Source organism: Podarcis filfolensis (assembly GCF_964270895.1).
Source record: "Podarcis filfolensis genome assembly, chromosome: 9".
NCBI lineage: Eukaryota > Metazoa > Chordata > Lepidosauria > Squamata > Lacertidae > Podarcis > Podarcis filfolensis.
In genome coordinates, this window is record NC_139610.1 from 23,139,479 (window position 1) to 23,161,579 (window position 22,101).

Genomic DNA, 22,101 nt, shown 5'->3' on the forward strand with positions numbered 1-22,101 from the left:
CCTTAATAATGCCAGTATTGATGGTTAAATTTATAGGTTTTGTATCCAAAGTTTTGTGTTGTCAAAAACAGGGGTAAAAAACAAAAAAACAAAGAGCACAACCCTTGGCAGCTGGCACTTGGATAAAAGCAAGTTTTACTTTATGCAGGAATGCTTGCAAATGATTTATTGGGCAAGGTAATTTTCTACTAGATTATAGCAATTAGAATAAATATGAACTGTCAGTATGCCAGCTGATTTTGTATTGACCTTTCAAAAGCCAAGTGCACATAGGCATATAGGACAATTGGCACAAAGGCAGCTCAAAGGCGTCTGTGATATGATACTTGTCATCTTACCTCCTTCCGAGACAATGAATTAGACTAATTATTAACTGTTTTGGCAAGTCGCAGCTTTCTGGAATCATATTGTTTTAGAAGTCTGCTCACTTTTTTCGGTGAGCGGTGTTGCAGCCAGGCACCCGGACCCTTGCAGTGACCTGGAAGTTGATGGCCCCCCCCCTTGTGCCATCCAGGCCACGTCACTGGTGCTGGCCACTGGCCAATCAGTGCTGGTAGGGGGCGCGACTGGGGGAAATTTAACTCTGGCATGGCTGGGGTTGGAACTGCCATCAGAATCAACCGCTACGTATGCTACACATCAAGGTAGCAATGTTATGACAACAGAAGAATCTTATCACAATAGAATGGAGAATATAATGAGCTGAACAAATGATACTGAGGTTGGCAAGTAGGGACTGAGTAAGTGCATTACAGCTCGGGGTGGAGGATAAACTTGATTCAATATGCATTTGAAAGTGAAGCTACCTAGTTTGCAGCTTTCTAAAGTCATATAGGAACTGAAACAGAGTCACCCTTCAAAATTCACACTTCACATTTTGCAGAGCAGTTCTTCATCCAAGCATTGCATGCAAACAATTAAGAATGCATTATATTGAGGTAAATCATCTTCTAAAAAGGTGGAAAAATTCACACAAAAATGCTGATGAATTTTCATGAGGATTTTTTTTTTCTTAACCAAAATTGCAAACTGATGTGGAAATGTGGAGAATTGAATTTAGGAGTGGAGGAAAAGGAGAAAGTGTGAGAAAGTGAAACTGGCGATTCACTCATCCCTAACTGCAACCTATTTCTGTGCAACAAGGAAATGCAGTTATACCTTGGCAGTTGAGCGGAATCCGTTCTGGAAGTCCGTTCGACTTCCAAAACGTTCAAAAACCAAATCACAGCTTCTGATTGGCTGCAGGAAGCCCCATTGGACATTTGGGTTCCAAAAGAATGTTTGCAAACCGGAACAACCACTTCCAAGTTTGCAGCGTTCAGGAGCCAAAACGTCTGAGTTCCAGGGTTTTTGACTACCAAGGTACAACTGTAACTGTAAGGAGATCAGCTACACCAGCTAGGAAACCTTTTTATAATAATATGCGGGCTGGCCCACTCATGAGGCAAGGTGAGACAACTCGTGCAACAGTATTCACAAGGGCAGCATATCAGGCTGCTATCACTGCCTTTAAAAATAAAAAAATAAAAAAATGGAACGGCTTTCAAATAGTGCAGTGATGTTTTTGCTATCTGTAATTTAATAGATCAGTTTTTATATTACTTTCATTCTATTATAGTTTTGCATAATTGCCTTATGCAAATTAAAGCAACACTGACAGAATATAGAAGGCTAAAAACATATAAAAGATCATAGTTAAAAGTAATTTAAATATGATCTTTCATATGTTTTTAGCCTTCTGTATTTTATCAGTGTTGCTTCAATTTGCATAAGCCACAACAACAATAGGGTGGAGGTTAAAATTGCCTTTAAAATAATGGCAGTCTTTTTAAAATTCTCTTTCCAGACCTTTTTATTTTATGTGATTGATATTATTGAGGAAACACTGAAGGGCCCAAAAGTAAAATATGGGGCTGTAGGTGGGTTGAGACAAAGTGGTACATCACCACCCAGCGCTAAGCACTGCCAGACTTCAAATTCACCCTCTGAGGCAGCTGGATTATTGGCGATTATCTCAACTGTTTTCAAATCATGCACTCAAAAGAGTAAACCTCTTTTGGAGACCTGCTGGCTGCCAGAATTTTCTGTGCAGCTTTGGCAGCAGCTGCTTACAACAGATAGACAAAGAAAAGCCACAGGCAAATGTCACTGAAATGAAATCCATTGTTAGATAAAACCAACACTTTAAAATATACTTTTTAATAATAATTAGAGGTTTGAAAGTCTAGTCTCTGTTTGAATTGCTCAGCAGCAAATGAGGGGCTTGACCTTCAAAGCATCACTGGGTGTGATGTACCACAGCAGCTAAGCGTGCATCAAATGAGGAGCGATGGAGGATTCCTCTCCACACTCTCTGGCCTGAATACTAAAGGTATCACCTCAAGTAGAGCAAGAAGTATAGACACAATAGGGGTGGGAGGCCAAACTTCTCCCCGTCTACTGGGCAGGTGAGATAATTGCCCCATGCATTAGTTAACTGGGGATAACCTTTACTACCAAGTTCTGTGTGTTCTTGCTCAGTTGGCTTAGCTAGTTATTTGTTGATTTGAGGAAGTACTGTGGCTTGTGATTGGTGAGAAACTGAGAGATGGGTGCCGCTAAGCAACACCATTGGTGTAGAAGGTGTAGATTGGTTCCTCACAGGTTCCTGGAAAATGCAGACTGCATTCCAGCGAAGGAATAGCAACTGGACCATGTTAGGGGTGATTAATGAAGATGGGGGGGAAAGGCAGCAGAGCAGGTTGTGGGGGAAAGAGGCAGTTCCGTGCGACGGGATCTTGAAGAAAGAGATCAGCTCAAGCCTTGTTGCTTTAGAGGCCACCACAACAGAAATAGAAGTCTTAAATTTTAAAATAAATTCAACATGATCCAGTCAAAGCTAAGCAGATTTTGGGATGCAAACATGCTTAATATTGGCTGAATTCTCCTTGTGGTGTTTGTCGTTCTTTATCTTTGAGCTTTAGGGGCTGATTGCCTCTGCATGTCCATTTAAGAGTGTTCCTTCATCATATCAAAGGGAGTTTAGAAAACAATTGGTGTGATTAGCATACTTATTTGATTATGCAGAAGAAGAAGAGTTTGGATTTGATATCCCACTTTATCACTACCCGAAGGAGTCTCAAAGTGGCTAACATTCTCCTTTCCCTTCCTCCCCCACAACAAACACTCTGTGAGGTGAGTGGGGCTGAGAGACTTAAAAGAAGTGTGACTAGCCCAAGGTCACCCAGCAGCTGCATGTGGAGGAACGGAGACGCGAACCCGGTTCACCAGATTACAAGACTACCACTCTTAACCACTACACCACACTGGCGATGACTGTTTCAGTGGAAGTGGGGGTTTTTCCAGTGGAAGCTCCTATTCTGCCCCTTAGAAAGAGGAAGGAGGGAAGACAGAACTCCCCCTATGAACAGCAGATCTGACCATCTCTTGTGCTGTTGGACTTACTGCAACATTTCTGACAATTCACACCCATCGGCAGCCAGTAGCCAACTCCACACCATCCTGATTCCCACCCCAATCGGATGGAGGGCCGACTGGCTGTGCTGCAAATGGCTGGACACAATACAGTGGATGCTTCCCATAACAGCTGCATCTCCACACGGGGTCAGCCTCACGAGGAACAGGGTTCTGTTTAATTCCTACTAGGGGTGAAATTCCCTCACCGTTCTGTTGACAGCCCTCAAAGCAGGAAGAAGCGGGGGACCTTTGGGTATCAGTACAGAGAGTTACTTTCTGCCCAAAGGCTTGCTAGTGAATTATTTCTTTTCTTTCCCTCAGTTTCCCATATCACAAACAACGACTGCAACATCCTCAAGTTTTTTTTAAAAAAGGTTTGCATTTTGAGGGGAAGAAGGAACTCACAGAAAACCACAAATCCAACGTTCAGTCCCATTTGGAAATTCTTGTGACATTCTCTGGATGTTAGTGAATGTCTTTTCTGTGTTGTAAGAGAACAGTCTGCAACTGGATGGGAATCTGTCTCGAAATGTGGGGGGGGTTGTGGGGGGGTCTTTTATGCATTCTTTTTTGAATTTTTTTTTACATTTGCTCAGGTTAGCATATGTAATAAAGCATTTTCATAGATCCATGGTGGTGAATTAAAATAACTGTTAATAAACTGAGTTGGGTTTGTTTTTTAAGGGTGCGGGGAAGTGTGAGTATTGAGACCTCCATTTGGCAGGATTAATAGGGGCAGTAACAGAAGCATAATTGTGGTTGTTGCTACTGGCAACTACCTTTATGTCCTGTATGAAGAGTCTGTACAAAGATATTTGAGGACCATTTTCTTTCAATAAATGCAGACCACATGCCAAGAACATCATAGTTAGTGCTCTTAACATAGGCACTGCATCAAAGATATTGAAATTACTATTCATGTATAATAATGGAGACTTTAAAAAAAACAGTTCTGAAGCTGCAAGTTATCATGAGAAAAGATCCATTCAGATGTCTGTCTGTTTGCAGATTAGGGAAAAAATGGGAGGCAATGTGTATTAAGACAACAGTATTACAGACTTGATTCCTCTCCCTTCTGTCATACACACAGAACTTCAATTCCTTTGTTTTCTGTAGCCTTACGATAGGATATTACACTAAGTATGTCAGCATAAGTGGCCTTAAATTAAGGCTTAAAGTGAAAAAAAAATCCATGGAGGATGGTTCTAGCAATGGCTTTTAGTGATAACTAAGGGACGCGGGTGGCGCTGTGGGTTAAACCACAGAGCCTAGGACTTGCCGATCAGAAGGTCGGCGATTCGAATCCCCGCGATGGGGTAAGCTCCCGTTGCTCGGTCCCTGCTCCTGCCAACCTAGCAGTTCGAAAGCACGTCAAAGTACAAGTAGATAAATAGGTACCGTTCCAGCAGGAAGGTAAATGGCGTTTCTGGTTCGCTGCTCTGGTTCACCAGAAGCGGCTTAGTCATGCTGGCCACATGACCCGGAAGCTGTATGCCAGCTCCCTCGCCCAATAAAGCGAGATGAGCGCCGCAACCCCAGAGTCGGCCACGACTGGACCTAATGGTCAGGGGTCCCTTTACCTTTACCTTTAAGGAAGAAGCTGTCATCTTGTAGAAGCAATTTGTCTTTGAGTTCCAGGTGTTCTGAATAAGCATAGGAATAATGTCTGTCTTTATCTTGCTCTGTTTCTGAGCTTCTTGATAGCACCTGGCTAATCACTGCATAGTAAGGTAAGATGGTTGCATCATGGCAATTCTTATTTCTGTAGGCTGCCACTAAACATTAAATGTATCAGAGGTGTTTACTATCTAGGGCAGTGGTTCTCAGCCTGTGGATCCCCAGATGTTATTGGACTACAACTCCCATCATCCCTGAGCTCTGGCCTTGCTAGCTAGGGGTGATGGGCATTGTAGTTCAACAACATTTGGGGGACCCACACGTTGAGAAAGGCTGATCTAGGGCAAAAGGCTGCCAACCCACTCCAAATTTGGACACTAGGTTGAAAACTGATCTGATGGTGCTTCAGAACAAAATGTGGCTGTCTATCCAGATAGAAGGCAGGTGTAGTCAGGGACAATTTGTAACTATAGGAACTCGTCTTGTAGTTCACTTAACAAGTCTTTAGAAAGTTCCTAAGTTATATTCCAGCCGTGATTGAAACTAAGTGATAAGGCCTGTCCTATCCTAAACTCACATATTTGGATGTGGTCTCGGCTTAATATGATCAAATGTTCATCACCAAATTAATCTGTGGGGAAACCAGTGTTGTTGTTGGTTTTCAGCCAGCACTCACCAGAACTCAGTTCTGACACCTTTCAGGTGGGCACTCTTGCCATTATAAGAGAACAAGGAAGCCATTCGTGGTGAGGTCTGGCACCTCTTTTTTGAGAAAAAACAGCACTGGGAAAAACCATTCATTTCAGCAAAAGCAAGGTGGTATAACTGAGCTAACATTTTAATTTTGTGACTGCTATATACACATATTAAAAAGAAAACAAAAACAATTACAATAGTAATTTGCATTTCTACTCCTTAACCTTTAAAGGATACATCATTTCCCATATGCCCTTTAAATTTTGTAGCACAGATCTATAGACTCTTAACAAGATCTATAGACTCTTAACAAGAAATTTAGATATTCTGAAAGATATGTACTTCTCTGCATCAGGCAGCAAGAAACAGGTCTTTACCAAGGGGGAGCTAGTGTGGTGTAGTGGTTAAGAGTGGTAGACTCGTAATCTGGGGAACCGGGTTCGCGTCTCCGCTCCTCCACATGCAGCTGCTGGGTGACCTTGGGCTAGTCACACTTCTCTGAAGTCTCTCAGCCCCACTCACCTCACAGAGTGTTTGTTGTGGGGGAGGAAGGGAAAGGAGAATGTTAGCCGCTTTGAGACTCCTTCGGATAGTGATAAAGTGGGATATCAAATCCAAACTCTTCTTCTTCTACACGGGTGTAAAGCAAGCACAGCGGGAGCTGTGTAATCCCTCCACCCCCACGCTCGGACGTCCCATTGGGATGGGCAGGGGCATGTATGCACCACCCCCTTGGGGCGATGCTCACGTGAGCGATGTCCCATGTCCCCACAGGCGACGTGCCACATGCAAGACCCTCCCTCCGCCACTGGTCTTGCCGGGACAGTAGTGCCTTTCTTTGCAGAAGTGTGAAATTTGAAGGGTGGCTGTGGTTTGGTCCTTGTGTTGTGTACGAAGGTGCGAATTAGGTAGGTTTGACTTTAAATGGGAATTGAATCAGATTTCTCCCTCATTCCTCCCTCATATGAAAGCCCCCAGAGCTCTCTGCAATGAACAAAAAGGAAGAAAGTCCCACTTCTTTTGTCTTTATTCAAATAATTGTGTAGGGCCAAACCATACAGTCCTTAGATCTAAGGGACTCAATGTGGGAAGCTCATATATTTCCATTGCCTGCCCCCTTACTAGGGGATAAAGTCTCTCTTCATTTGTTAATGACAGTGATGATGGTTCTTAATGCCACTGTTGACTGCTGTTCACTTTACATGGTTGAAATATTATTCTGATATAATGGTAGTTTATTAAATAGTTTAGTACAACATTTGATTCAGAATATTTTTCTTCTTGTTTTCCTCCTCTAAAAACTAGGTGCGTCTTATGGTCAGGTGCATCTTTAGAGGGAACAATACGATAATAAAGAAACAATAAAGCCAGTTCTTGGGATTTAATTGGCCACAACTTTATTGAGTGCAGTTGTAATATGGCTTTGGCTTAGGTGCATATTCTGTATTAACCAGTCCAATCTGTTGGCTGATTATTCCATCAGGGCTGATCCTGGATTAAGGACCCCCCCCCCATGACTCACATCAAATAGAGGAGTCCCTCCAGGTTGTCATTTTGTAGAGGATCTGATGCCTGTCAACCCACATTTGGATATACGGACAGAGGCTGTTAGGATATTCCATTCCACTTTAAGTACAGGCATGACTGTTGTATGTCACATGCCTGTTTACACTCCAGCACAGCTTTCTGGGAACTTCCGTTTGTGTATAGCTATTGCTTATGCTGCTTGCTTGGACACGGAGGAGAGAAGACATGTTTTCACCTTATCCTGATGTATGCTGAATAAACTGCTTGTAAATATGCTCATCACAGCCTCTCCCTGCCACTTCTGTTGTGCAGCGTTATTTACTCTGCTGAGCATGCGTGCTCAGCTTCTGAAGGCTTCGGAAGCTAGAGTCACAGATTCATGCTGATCCAAGGACTGGAAATCGCCCGGCACACTGGCCGGTGGGCTGGGGCCACCTGGGGGCCTGCCAATTGCCCTTGATTCCTTGGCTGCATCCCAACAGAGGCATCCCCACCAGACCCCTTTACTATGGGGTCTATTTCAAAAAGTGAAAATCCGGACTCAATGCAGTTCAGTGCCTTATCTGTCAACCCATTGCTATGAGGCAGGCAAATGCCCCAGACAGGTCCAATTAGTCTGCAAACAAATTCTTCCCTGGCCCCAACTACGGTGACCAACTAATTCCACAGCAAGGCCAAAACATGCCCTCCCACTCACCCTCGGGTGTAGCATCCCAACATCATAAAGGGAGGGAGGGTGGGAAATCCAATGCCAACCTCCACTGCTGTGTGCCAGCACTGTCAGAATTTATGAGCAATTGGTGGACCTGACTGAAGCCAGGTTAGAGCCTGGTCTAGAACCAGGGTGCCACCACTCCCTGCCTACCAGCTCAAATTTGAAATTGGGAGGAAGAGTCCTGACCACCCCAGCAGCCAATGGAAGAGCTGATTTCATCTGTTGGCTGTGCAGGAAGCCAATGGATGCTCCCAAACCTTTGGAGGCTGGGCTGGGCTGCAATTGTCTTTTCCAGTTGATGCCGGTAAGCAGTCCTTTCCTATGAAAATGGAGAAATGGAAGAAACAACGGGGTGGGGGTGGAAAGTAACCCCCCCATTTCTGAAAATACGTTTTCTTCTGCTTTTTTGGGGGGGGGGGAGCCCAAATGCCCCACCATCCAGCCTATAAATGGGGAATGGGCATATTCAGTTCAGCCCTACTTTGAGTTACAAATGTGAAAGTAGAGGTCCCATACTAAATATTTTACATGGATGTCGAGGAGGGGGCAGAGGAGTGACAGATCAGCTCATGAAGGATATAGGAAATCATTTGCAAAATGGTGTATTTGGGGTGAAGTTTGAAACGCACTGACATGTCCTTGGTGAACATCTTACGTTTGTGTAAAGCACAAATAGGAAAACCTATTTTCCAACCAATATTTATTTTGAGAAAGTGACATTTTGACTTTGCTCTGATGTTTGTTGCTGGTAGTGGTTAGGCCTGCACATAGCATGTGAGACTTGGATCATTCTTGAGGTCTTGGATATATACACAGCAGAATCCTTCAAGGTTTTCTTGAATCGGGAAAAGTGCGGGACATTGCCAGTTGTATCTTGTAGAATAAATCATTCCCATATTAAATTATGTCTCTGCAAGTTTGAGCGGCTCATAGATTTAATTTAAGAATAATAATTTTCCAGAGCCTAGAATCTGTAGATTGTGCGTTTTATTTCCATAGCCTCACAGCTTTTACCTGTTAAATTATTTGGATCCTGAAGTACTTTCAAGAGGAAATAAAAGCCCAGATAATTTCGCCTGCTGCAATCCACTCCTTAAATCTTTTTAAAGCTGTTAAGTGGGTGATTCACCTGAGAGGAGAACATACCATGCTAAAGTGATTGGCTGCCCTAGGCATGCAGAAAGGGAATACAAATGAAATCTTCATGTGGTTGTCATGACTTGTTCCACTTAAAGGGGTTTCACAAGCTTTGTGCTGCTGCTTCCATACTTCATAAATGTAGGCAATTTGAAATGAAAGCCTATACACTGCACTGTCTGCAGCATTTTAATCATAAATTGTTATAGCTGTAGAGAGTGTGGACAGCAGTTTTTCAAGGATGCAGCTTTTGTTATCTCCCAACACCCTGAAATATATGTGAGACTGTAGAACTTGTGGTTGTGCTATCAGCCCAAATATTAACCAGTTGTTCTAGTATAGCATTAATCCAGATTAATCTGCTTTATTCCTTTGCTGGTTGGCAAAACATTTTTTAAAAAACTACCCACCCAACAGAGATTCAATCCTTATTGGCCCCCCTACACCTGCTGTTTGCATTCTAAAGAAACATTTACATAAAGGGTGTTGTCACATCTAGTTTGCCCCCTATCCTTTTGAATTTGCGCAAAATAACTAGTTGAAATCCGTCCAGATAAATCCAGTGATGCTCCAGACATTTGGGACCCCCTCTCTGGGTCTAGACATTGTTCTGGAGATGTCAGATCCAGGACTCTGGTAGTGAAAACCTTTCTCTTTGTTTTCACTGTTAGTTTGTCAGAACAGCAGTTGAGTCTTCTCTCCGCTGTGTTTCAGCAATATCTCTGTGCATAGCTAGAGGGTGGTGGGTATGGTTGCTGCTGCCAATTGAGCAGTGGTCAGGCATTACACACATCCAATCAGTTCTGATCCGGCAATATAAAACTTCTTGACTGTGTCCAGTTTGAGCAAGTAATTACTTGGGAAGGGATATGGCTCAGTGGTACAGCACATACTTCGCTTGTGAAGGTCCTGGGTTCACTGGTAGAGACCCGCTCCCCATCTGAAATTATGGACTTCTTTCAGACGGTATAGACCAGGAGTGGGGAACCTATGGCCCTCCAGATGTTGCTGAACTAGAACCCCCATCAGCACCAGCTAGCATAGCAAGTGGTCAGGGATTATGGGAATTGTGGCCCAGAGACATCTTGTTCCCCACCCTTGGTATGGACAATACTGAGCTACATGGACCAGTGGTCTGTCTGACATAGTATAAGGCAACTTACATTCCCAGGTACAGCTTTCAGATAGCACATTACTGCCGACTGGCTTAATTTGCTATCTGCTCAGCTCAATACCTGCCTGGTTGGTATCTACTTGCCTGCAAACTACGGTCTCTGTTGGGCCATGCCAATTCCTTGCTGATCCAAAGAGATTAGCGGGAGGCACCAACACAAATGGCAAAGTTGAAATAACAACTGTAGTGCCAAACTCTCAACCTAGTTGTTATGCCTACAGCTGAACTACCTTCCTCTTCCTCTCACTTTATCAGAAGTCACTTTTATCTGGAAGTTCCTTTCACACTTCTTAGCGTTGCACAAACCCTCAGAAGGAGATTAAAGTCTATTCTTTTTCTGCTCCATTTGTACGTTCTAATAGTTTGTAAAAAAAACCACAAACCTATCTTAATTAACTTCTGTTTGCTAATTACATTGACGAACCTGCAATGAAAGTAAACTCTGGTTTCATCTACTAATTTGGCTCATTTGGAGTTGAATTGCTAAGTACATAGTTTAGGAAACCTGATGGAAGAGGTGAGCATATAATATTTTTTTTGGGGGGGGGGGACAAAGAAACCGATCATAGCAAAGGTGAGCAGCTTAAGTAATACAGGCCAACAGTGGTACAGAGGGAGATCGGGACCCCCGAATGAGTGGTGGTTTGAGTTGTGTTGATTACTTGCATGTGTAGATGCTGTTTTCACATGTCCTGTTCAGTGTGTGAAAAGCACATTTTCATCCAAGCTATAACATGCTATCTTTCTTGCCTGGATCTTGCTCAGCAACGTAATTGTAGGAAAACCTTTCCTAGTTCCAAGATTCCAGATAATGTTTATAAATCAGTCCTTTCATTAAATGTCAGTGTAAAAATGCTTTGCCTATATAAAAATAACCAGCACTTGCTATTTTAAAAATGGTCTGGAGATTACAATGCTCTCAGTTGACAATTTATTGGATAGTAAATTAAGCAGGAGAAAGTTAGACCTTGATATTGAATCTCGATGTGAAATAGGGTTTCAGTAGATTATTTTCTTTAGCTATCTGGATGACATGATAAGGGAACAGAACAAGCCCACAACAAATCCAGAGCTATCTGATATTTCTTCAAGTTTATCTCCACTATCTAGCATTTAACCTGCTTTGTTGATCTTCCAAACACAACTGATTTGATTAATAGATATGATTTTTCTAACCTTATAAAAACTTATTGAGAAGACAAGAAAAAGAAAGCTGTGAAACTGAAAATCCATTAATACTGGATGATAAATTAAGCAAGTATTTCAAAAGAAATAAGAAAAATACATTTTGAACTAGATAAATTGTCTAGGACTGTAATCCTATACACATTAGCCTGGACATAAGTACCGTTGAGTAAACGTTTATAGGGTTACAATATAAATAAGTATACATAATACCCAGAGACTGAAGACCTAAAAGGAATTTGCTTCACTTAGGGTGGCGTGTTGGACATGCTCACAGTAAACTCTTGAAATTCATTGTTGTCAGGAACTTAAATATATTGATTTCAACGAGTTTACACTGGGTATGACGTAGTTGGACATCACCCTTAATATCCAAGTAATCTAAAAACTGAGCACTTACCATAGTGCTCAAAATCTAACTCATAATGACTTCATTGAAATAAAACTGTCATGGAAGTAGCATGACTAATTTTGAATTCCTCTCATCAAGTGAATGTAAAGAGCCTAGAGGATATAAGGAAGTCAATGAGAGGAGCCTGCAGGACCATCTCAAAATAAATATTAGGCTACATAATATACCATACTAATTAATTTCTGTTTTCACAAAGATGAAACGGAGACTTCTTAAAGAACAGATGTCACAGTCCAGCACAAGGTAAAGAACGCTTAAGCCCATTGGGACCAAAGGTCTTAAGTACACCTAATTCTCTGCTGCATTGTGGAAAGGCACCTCACATTCTTAGCCGGGGTGGGGGGGGGAGAGACACCCTTTCCTTTTTCATTAGATTAATGAGCATATAATGTATTCAAATAAGCTCTGTTTATTTTAATGTGCTTCCAAATTCCAGTTAGAAACAATGGATTCATTCAGGCAATGTCAAGTTGAAATCAAAGATAATCTGTACCCCTGCAGTTTAATGAAAAATGCATTAATACCAATCAAATGACAGAAAGATAGTAACTGGAAATATGACTCTCATGTGTTGTTCTTTGGTAGTGGGAGGGAGGGTTCCCCCCCCAGCTAAGTGCTATAAACAACAAAGTGGTTCTTTGAGGATGTATTTTGATACCTCAGCCATTAAGTCATTTATTACTGCATACTTTTTGCCAGACCAGCAATCGCTGGGGCTAACGAACTTCAAAAAGTCCATAAGGGGCATGAAAAAAAAATCACTACTTAGGAAAAATATCCCTAGCAGCTGCTTTGGTTGCCATCAAGTCCCTGGGCAATGTTCATATTCTCAGCCCAAATGATTGCTTTGGGCACGGACGCTCCCAAACAGTCATGGCTCTGCAGCTGGAAAGATGGACAAGCCAAAAAGCCCCTTCCATCTGCCAAGCTGCAGGAGGGCAAGCTGTTTGACAAACTATTAAATAAATCAACTGCAGAGGTGAGGAAGAGGAGAACATACAATGCACTTGAAATCCTAGGATGGAACTCACCATGACTTCACACGTTCCTATTTGCAAGTTAATGAACTGATGGAAACAGCCTAGAAGCCTTTCCTCTGGGAAGAAGGCTCCATGTTGGAGAGTCAAGAGTAACGTCTAGCCATTCAACATTTTGTTGAACTTAACTTACTTTGTTTACTCAGAAGGGAGATAGGAGGCTTACTTCTAGTAAGCGTGCTTGAGGAAAGGTGAAATGGTCAATTTCAGCTTTTCATTTTTACAAAATTAAATTCAGTTCTCCACGTTTCCAAGTCAGTCTTTAAAAAAAAAGTCCCCATGAAAATTCACCAGCATTTTAGCTCAATTTCTCCTAAAATGCACATTTTTCTCTAAAATACACATTTTTGCAAAGCAGTGTCCCCTAATTTAATGTATTCTTGAATAATCATGAATGTGTATGCAGACTTTGTCCTAGAATGTACACTTTTGAAACACTTTACTTGGCTGGAGAATTCCATTGCAAAATTCAGAGAAGTGCAAAATTCAAAGAACTGTTTTGGGCCACACATTAGTTTGAAAAGTGCAAATTAGGGAGGTTCACCTTTAGTTGTGAACTGAATCAAATTTCTACCCCATCCCTAAGTATACCAAGCCAAGCCTATACATGCCTATACAGATACAAACCCCATTGGTTTCAACAGGACTTAACAGGTAAGCACATATAGGATTGTAACCTAAATTATTTCTTCACACACACACACACACACACACAGACAGTTTTACAATTTTGAATACTCATTTAAACATTAAAATATCAATGACTTCCCTTCTTCTCTTTCCGTTGTTAATTTTGCATACCATAAATCCCTTCATATTTTACATAAACTAAACCATTCAATATTCCACTATTACATCCATCAAAACTTATTTATGCTGTTGAATTTATCTTAATGCTGCCAGTGTTTTCAAGTGTATACAATTACCCCCCCCCATATATTCAATAAACATTTTCCAATCTTCTCTAAACGTATGTTCTTGTTCTCTTATTCTATATGTTAAGTCTCGAAGTTGTGCATCAGCTTAAGTTGCCACTCTTCTTTCTTTGGGACCTCACTCATTTTCCATTTTGGGCCTAACAAAACACAGACTGCAGTAGTGGCATACATAAATAACAATAACGTCTGAATTTAATAATAATAATAATAATAATAATAATAATAATAATAATAATACCCCACCCAAGTTGCTGGGCCTCCCCAGCCACTCTGGGCAGCTTTAAACAGGATATTGAAAACATGATAAAACATCAAACATTAAAATCTTCCCTAAACAGGGCTGCTTTCTGCTGTCTTCTAAAAGTCGGATAGTTGTTTATTTCCTTGACACCTGATGGGAGGGCATTCCGAGAAGGCCCTCTGCCTGGTTCCCTGTAACCTCACTTCTCGCAGTTAGGGAACCACCAGAAGGCCCTCGGAGCTGGTCCTCAAGACTCTGGTGTGTTTTTTTAAATGATTTTTAATGATTTTTTCAGTCATTATGAATTATACCCTTTTACAGGTCCATAATTATTTCTTCATTAGTCCTCAGTAGCATGACAGAACGAAAATCAGGAGCAATGCTTTGCTCTTTTTTCAGTTTAGAAAAATGAAAAGTGTCCATAGAAAGGGCCAGATGGCATTAAATTGTTTTAAATCACCAATCAAATATGTCCTTCACTTGGACTAAGCTATTTTCCAAAAGCAGTTAGACATAACACATGCAACAATTCAGCCCTCGTGCCTAAATTGCAGTGTGTGAGACACGCTTTAAATACCTTCAGTTGTTGAGCTATGGAAGATTCTTTTTTTATGTGACAAGTTAAACAAATTATATGGAAGAAAATTTTGGTGTGTTGTTTTTACTACCATGGAGGAAGAGATTTTAATTGTTTCAGCAGGTATAGATATGGAGTAGGTAAGAGAAGACCCCAGAAAACAATCTCAGTTGCCAAATAAAGAAAGAGAACTATTAGGAAAACTATGGCACCAAGCAAAAGTAGCAAATGGACAGGGAAAAAAATCAAATTTTTATGTTATCATGGGGACGGTTTATTAACTTTGCAGAAATCAACACACACATAGCAAAGTAGTTAAATAAGTTTGAAGCTTTTCATCTCTCTTGATATTACAAAAATAAGCCAAATGAAGTAGTTAGATTTGAATTTTAGTGACTATTTTTATGTGAAGTTTTTCCTGTTCTTTCCTGTAGAAGTTGTAAAAGATTGGTTTGACTTGATGATCTGTATTTCTTTTCTCCTGTAAAAGAATTGCCATTGTACCTGATTTTAGAAGAGAAATAAAACAATTTAGGTTTTTTAAAAAAAGTATTACCAAATTAAAAAGAAGCTGTGAGGTAGCCTGATTAGCTGGAGAATATCTGAACTTAACTGATAACATTTAAAATTTATCCAGGCATTTGTATATAGCTAACAGATGTTAGCGAGGACAGGTGGTCTTCTGTGCTCTTTATAATACACCAGATTTCTATCCATTCTGAGGATTAATGCTAAAATAACAAACCACTGATGAGACTGCAGTAAATAACAAAGTTGATAGATTACATTGCAGGCTTAAAAACAGCCACTAATTTCCTTACCTGTACTTTGTTAAAACTGTTTCCATGCACTCATTTCTGAAAGCTTTTATGAAGTTGATATTTTATTTCCTTTAAAAGATTATTATAAGTGTGTGTGTGTGTGTCCATGACCTAGAAAATATTTTTATTTGCTAAGCTGTCATAGCAACTGCACACTGTTCTGTGCCTCATTCAGTGGGAAAGCAGTTGGGGAGACATTACTAATGCTGGCATCCGTCTGTCTTGAGAGACAATGGCCATCACGTGTGCTATCCAGGGGGTAAAGTCAAACTGCTGGAGAGTTACAGTGCCTGCTGTGGCAGTAGAGACCAGTACAGGAGAGACATGTTTTATTGCAGCTGGGGCAGGTGAAGGTGCCTGGTTTTGCTGTTACAGGTACACCATGGTGTTTCTTCTCTCTGTGCTCCTCCCAGCAGTTTAGATTACTAAATGCTCATTAGCAAGAATGTTTATTCATTTGTTTTTTGTTTTTTTAAATATTTATTGGGATTTTACAAAAAAATAGAGATTTACAGAATGAAAAAAACCACAGAGAAAGGTAAAAAATGAAAAAAGAAAACAAAGAAAAATACAAAAATTCATAGAAAAACAAACAAGAAAAAAAATACAAAATACAAAAAACAAATAGTTAGGAAAAAATTAAAAAAACAAATCCATTTTTTGATATCTTTAAATTCATATGCTTGTTTCCTTGACCTCCTCACACCTCCCCCTTTTGTATTCCCATTTACATAATCAGTTCAGCAAATTCTTACCCTTTTTCATTTATCTTAACTATATATCATAGCATATTATAACTCAATATTTTCGTCCATTTATCAGTTCATTTTTTACATATTCTTGTTAACTTTTGTTGCTAATTACCACTTATTGCCAATCCAAACATAAATTTAACATTCATTAATTTTACAATATTTCTGAAGATATACTTTAAATTTCTTCCAGTCTTCCTCCACCGCCTCTTCTCCCAGGTCTCGGATTCTGCCAGTCATTTCCGCCAATTCCATATAGTCCATCATCTTCATCTGCCACTAGAATGTTTATTCATTTGAGTCCTGGACTGAACCTTCCCCAAGGAGATCTTTCAGCCACATTTGAGAAGTGGGAAATTACTTCATTATGTTTGCATTTGGCTGCCTTGTGGAAGGCAGCAAAATAGCACTATTGCTCTGTCTACCAATGTGGAGTCACACAAAGTGGGTTCTTGGGGACTAGTGCCAGCCTCCCTTCTGAAACATACACCACCAGTTATCAGTTGATGACCATTGAAAGGGGGTGCTGCTTGCACCCCCACCACTGCTAAGCCCCTTCCCTGTGTCTTTTAGACTTAACTCATTTCCTGCCTGGTGCCAAAATAGTCCCGCCTCATTTTTGCTAGCTGTCAGCAGGGTGCTTAAAATGTCTGTGCGTATTGGGAGGTGAGAGATTTAACAAGCCGAATTGATTTACCAAGAGCTCCATATCAATCAGCTCCATGCTGATTCAAGGGTAGTCATAAGCCTGAACAGAGCTTCTCCATATCGATAAGTTCTGATCAGGCTTATGGCTACACTCTCATCAGCATGCAGTCCTTTCCCCCCAAGTTCTCCCCACATTCCCCCAATTTCTGTGGCAGCTGTTTGACTCTAGAAACAGACAGGGCCATTGAACAAGCATCACAACCTGCTTCTCTGGTTGAAGCAGAGAGAAAGTGCATGGCTGCCTCTTCCTATGACTTGAATAATCTCAAAGCTGTGACAAAAAGCGAGGTCCTACACATGGTTCTGCTATTTTTTAATCACAGAATTGTAGAGTTGAAAAGGACCATGCGGATCATCTAGTCCAACCCCTGGTAATGCAGGAATCTCAACTAAAGCATCCATGACAGATGGCCATCAGACCTCTGCTTAAAAACCTCTGATGTGCATCTGTGTATATCATGGGATTTTTGACTGCATGGACTTTATGTGTGGTCCAGTTCACATAGACACACGAAGCTGAATGAATCCTTCCTGCACTGGTGTTATCTGGTGTTGTTACAATTGCAACGTAAAATATCTCAGAGGTGTTATGGGTCCAGTCATGTATACTGTGGTACCTCGGGTTACATATGCTTCAGGTTACGCTTCAGGTTACACACTCCGCTAACCCAGAAATAGTGCTTCAGGTTAATAACTTTGCTTCAGGATGAGAACAGAGATCGTGCTCCGGCGGTGCGGCAGCAGCGGGAGGCCCCATTAGCTAAAGTGGTGCTTCAGGTTAAGAACAGTTTCAGGTTAAGTACGGACCTCCGGAACGAATTAAGTACTTAACCTGAGGTACCACTGTATCTTACATATCCACCAAGAGAGAGCCAGGGAATGGATGCATTCAAGCTTAAATGACAAACAATAACAAAAGCCAGTATACTGTACTTTTGCTGTGATTACTTATTACCTCATAATAGTGATGTCAGTGCTATCAGCTCAGCTCAGTCACCTCTCCTCCTTTTCTTGAAGTAGAGAGATGTGTGTCTTTACTACATGTTCCTTAAAGAGAGACTTGTTTCATTGCATTGAGTGATTCCATTATGTGGAACCAGTGACTCAGTAATATTTTCAATCTATTCTAAAACTACCTTATCATTTAAATAGATGGATTAAAGCTTTTTAAAGCAGCTGTTCATGATAGACTCAACAATTGCCTTGTATTTTGACATTTCCAGAGATTCGGAGTATAGACAAATTTGTTGTCCACCTGTCATCTTTCTCTAACTTATACAGTGTCCATCAATTCAGTCAGAGAAACTTGCCTCCTGCACTCTAAACAGTCTTTCTACTGAACGTGATAGACCTGTTCTCATTTTTCCACCATCTTTGAGTGGTTGCCCTTTGGCTGCTGTCAAAAGATGAACAGTCATCTCCAAAGCATAAGAAGCAGCTATGTGTTTTAGATTTCCAAATACAACCAGAGGCTGGATTGAATGCTGTATCATAACCAGTCGCTTCCCTAATGTTTCTCATAACTAATTTCTATTATGGTGTGGTGCTAGGACAGTTCCAGAAATCATTAAAGCAAATTAGCTACAATTTTGTCCATCTCCAACTTATCCCATATCCCAATCGAAGACACAATCAGTAATGGTTTTTCCTGAGATTTGTACAGTGTGTTAACCATGTATCCATCATCAGACCCAAGCATTGTTTGCACAGCAATGCATGCTTGCTGTGGAATAGCCACACATGTTCTGAATCTAGAGATGCAAACTTTCATCCAGTGCCTGTAGCTATCTCTTAAACAGCAAGTTGATCTGCAGCAATTAAACAGGTAATAATGTATAGCTCCATGTCATTAAAAAAAATTGCCCGCTCTTTTCAATATACCAAACCTATCTTAAAGGCACAGGGGCAAACCAGGCTAATTTATTTCTGGCTGGCTGGCTGGCAGCTCTTTCTGTTAGGTAGGGATAGAGAAAATGATTTAACCTGTCCTCCCTAAATGTGATCTTTCCCACAAAATAAGGCATATGGTTTCTAAATTGAACACCTTTGCAATTTGAACATAAATAAAAGAAATAAAAGATAAAAGAAAAAGTGTAGACATCTCTACAATTTATTTATTATGTTTAAAATGATATGCTGCATTTCTAAAAAACAAAACAAAATGAAATGTAACTACTTTGATCACAAAAGCAAAATGAGATCTACTAACAATATAAGTTAGAGCTAACCCAAAACTGCTTGTATTAGAATTTTTGAATGGTTTTGAGAGGAGGTGGGGCAGAGAAGGTGATAATTACTTTTTTTTGTATTTTCTAGGGGTAGAGTAAACATTTGGGGGAAAATATTCACAGGCACTCACATGCTACCACTTGTCTTTTTTCTTGCCCAAATGCCTCTGAGCAGTGTTTCAGCCACTGCAAAAGCAGCTGTGTAAAGTGGAAGCAGATTCCAACTCAAACCTAGTAGCAGCATAAGAAAGAATGCGGGAAGCCCAAGCCTCTCTGAAAGCCTGGCAAAAAGGCCACCATGTTCGCCATTCACCTGGTCACCCCAGTAAAGCAAGCTGTGTCATAATTTCTTATGCTTCCAGCTGGGTCACCTGGAGGTAGCCTCCCCAAATGATCTTTATTCAGCACACGCTCTGCTGTTTTGAATAGTATACCATCCCATGCAACCAGAATGCCAGGTTTTCAGACATCAGCAGCCAATGCCACACCCCTTTTCATACTAAGGATCCCTTAATGACCATTCTCTTAGCAGTAGCATTGCCTTTAGTGTCAGAAATATACCAGAAAATAGTGGCTTTGGTTGCTGATACAAACCCAAATTGCAGCTTTTCAAGTGGGCATATAAACGCAATGGCACCAAATGCTTGGCACCGAACAATGAGTCACTTTGTAGGCCTGTGTCTCTGATGCTGAATGCAGTTATGTAAGGGAGCCATTTCAGAATTTTAAAAACCTTGGAACAGCTCAGAAATCAAATTCTGCGTCTTCAATTTCATGTGATTCTAGCTCAGGGGCAGCCAACCTGGCGACCTTCAGAAGTTGTTGGACTACAGTTCCCATAATCCCTAGGCATTAGCCATCTTGGCAACAGCTAATGAGTGTTGCAGTCAGGGCCGGCCCACCTATGAGGCAAGTTGAGGCAACCACCTCAGACGGCAGGATATACAAGGACATCCAATCCCAATGTAGATCTTTATTCCCCGCCTTGTTCCCGATGTAGACCTTCACTCACCCCTTCTTCCCTGGTGGGGAGGGGAGGCACCATTTTGTGGCCTGCCTCAGGTGCTAAAATGTCTTGGGCCGGACCTGGTTGTAGTCCAACAGAATTTGAATGGTACTCCATGGTTATAGCTGATATCAGCAAGACTGTGCTGTTTTGACTAAACCTCACCAGCATACTTGTGTGTCAATCGTTATAGCTTGACTCTGCTATATTTTTCCCTCTCATTTCCTTCTTATACATGTTTCCCAGGATAGCCCTCTGGTCTTACAGTCTGACAGGAATGTAACAGTGAATGCAAGAAACCACATGGGACAGTTAACGGGACAGCTGACTGTAGGTAAGTCTTATTCTCTAATGAAGCTTTTGTGTATCATGTTAACATTTTAGAAGAACTTAGCTCTGCAATGGTAATTCGATAAAAAAAGATAATCTATCCCAACAAATAATTGATCGGATAAAATGAGGATTAACCCTATTAGAAAATCTTATTGCACTTCAACCTTTTCGCAGGCAGAATAATCTAGAATTCTTCTAGCCTTTTAGTAAAGCAAGTTATAATTTTCATGCAACAGCAATGGTACAAAATGTGTGGAAATTATTTGCTAATATCAGAGGATTTTCTTTTATGATTATGAACACAAAACTCACGGCCTCTTCAAGAAAGAGGGAAAACATTCTGAACACAGTCTCAGTAAGATATTGGGGAGGATAGGAAGCCTTTGGACTGTATTTCCACATATAGTGGGAATGTTGTTCAGAAATATAAGCATTTACTTTTAGACATCATGTGTTGTATTGCAGAGTGTGCATGTAAATATATGTGGGTGTGTAATAACAGGATTTCCAAATCAGAAAGCTTGTTTCCCTCTCCAATTTTATTAATTATAGCAAAAATAATTAGCACAGCACTGGAGATGAGAGCCACAGTGTCACTCTAACAGTGGTTCTGTCACTTTGGGAAGACGACAAATCATCAAGTGATCAGATATCAGGTGATGCTTGTGCCTGTGTCAATATGCCTCATTATCCTCTGTTGGTTTGGAGTGCTCTTTGTTCTTCTTCATTTACAGTTACATTTTATAATGCTGAGTTAGTATGGTACTTGAACAGGTCTCCCCCCCCCCAAAAAAAAAGAAAAAGAAAAAGAAAAAAGAGATACAGATTATTTTTTTTAGTAAGAAGAATCTTTCAATTCTGCAGAAAAACACATAGAAAACCTTTACTCCATATTTAAATAATGACGTCTCTTGTGAGCATATGCCATGCAGTATGTTAGGTTTTTATTAATGTTCAGGGAGAATTTCTATGGTTCAGAATGATTTCTATCATAAATCATCCTCTGATGTCAGGGTACTGTTCTTCTTTACAATTCTGTTGTCCCCAGTTGTCCCAATTCAGTTGCTATCATTGCAGTGGCTTTATTGTAATGCCATCTCGAATATTTTTTAGTGGTCACTTTACATATTAAAAGGATTGCAATATTTAGTTGATTAATCTGTTAGATTAATCAACTAAAATCTCCTAAGAGGCAATACATTTCTGTGGGTTTCAAATAATGTCAACTATTTTAATACAAGTACTTGTAAAAAAACTTCAAGTGGTAGGTATAAACTTAGAAGCCAAGTGCAACATTTGTGTTCATCACCTTAAAAGCAAAGACAGTGCCCTTTCCCCCCTGTTCTTCAGAATTATTATTTTGTTCATATGGAAACACCTGCAGATTTAATGGATGAGTTAATTGATTGAAACTTATATCAACTAGCATTTCTAAAGCAGCAAATTTAATTGATACCAAAAGATCCGTCACTAGACTGAGGGTTTTTGACTGGTGAGTTTTGAAAATTACAACAAATAATCATGTTCTATAAGCGATCTCC

At 40.5% G+C, this 22,101-nt stretch overlaps 1 protein-coding gene across 2 annotated transcripts in view; it reads left to right on the top strand.

The window, feature by feature from the left end:
• SGCZ (sarcoglycan zeta) overlaps window positions 1–22,101 on the top strand; it is a 547,569-nt gene that overhangs the window by 456,876 nt on the left and 68,592 nt on the right. For both annotated transcript variants that reach the window (XM_083630759.1, XM_083630758.1), the window contains one exon: window positions 20,474–20,561. In XM_083630759.1, the coding sequence (XP_083486885.1) occupies window positions 20,474–20,561 (88 nt within the window). The remainder of the gene's footprint in view (window positions 1–20,473; window positions 20,562–22,101) is intronic.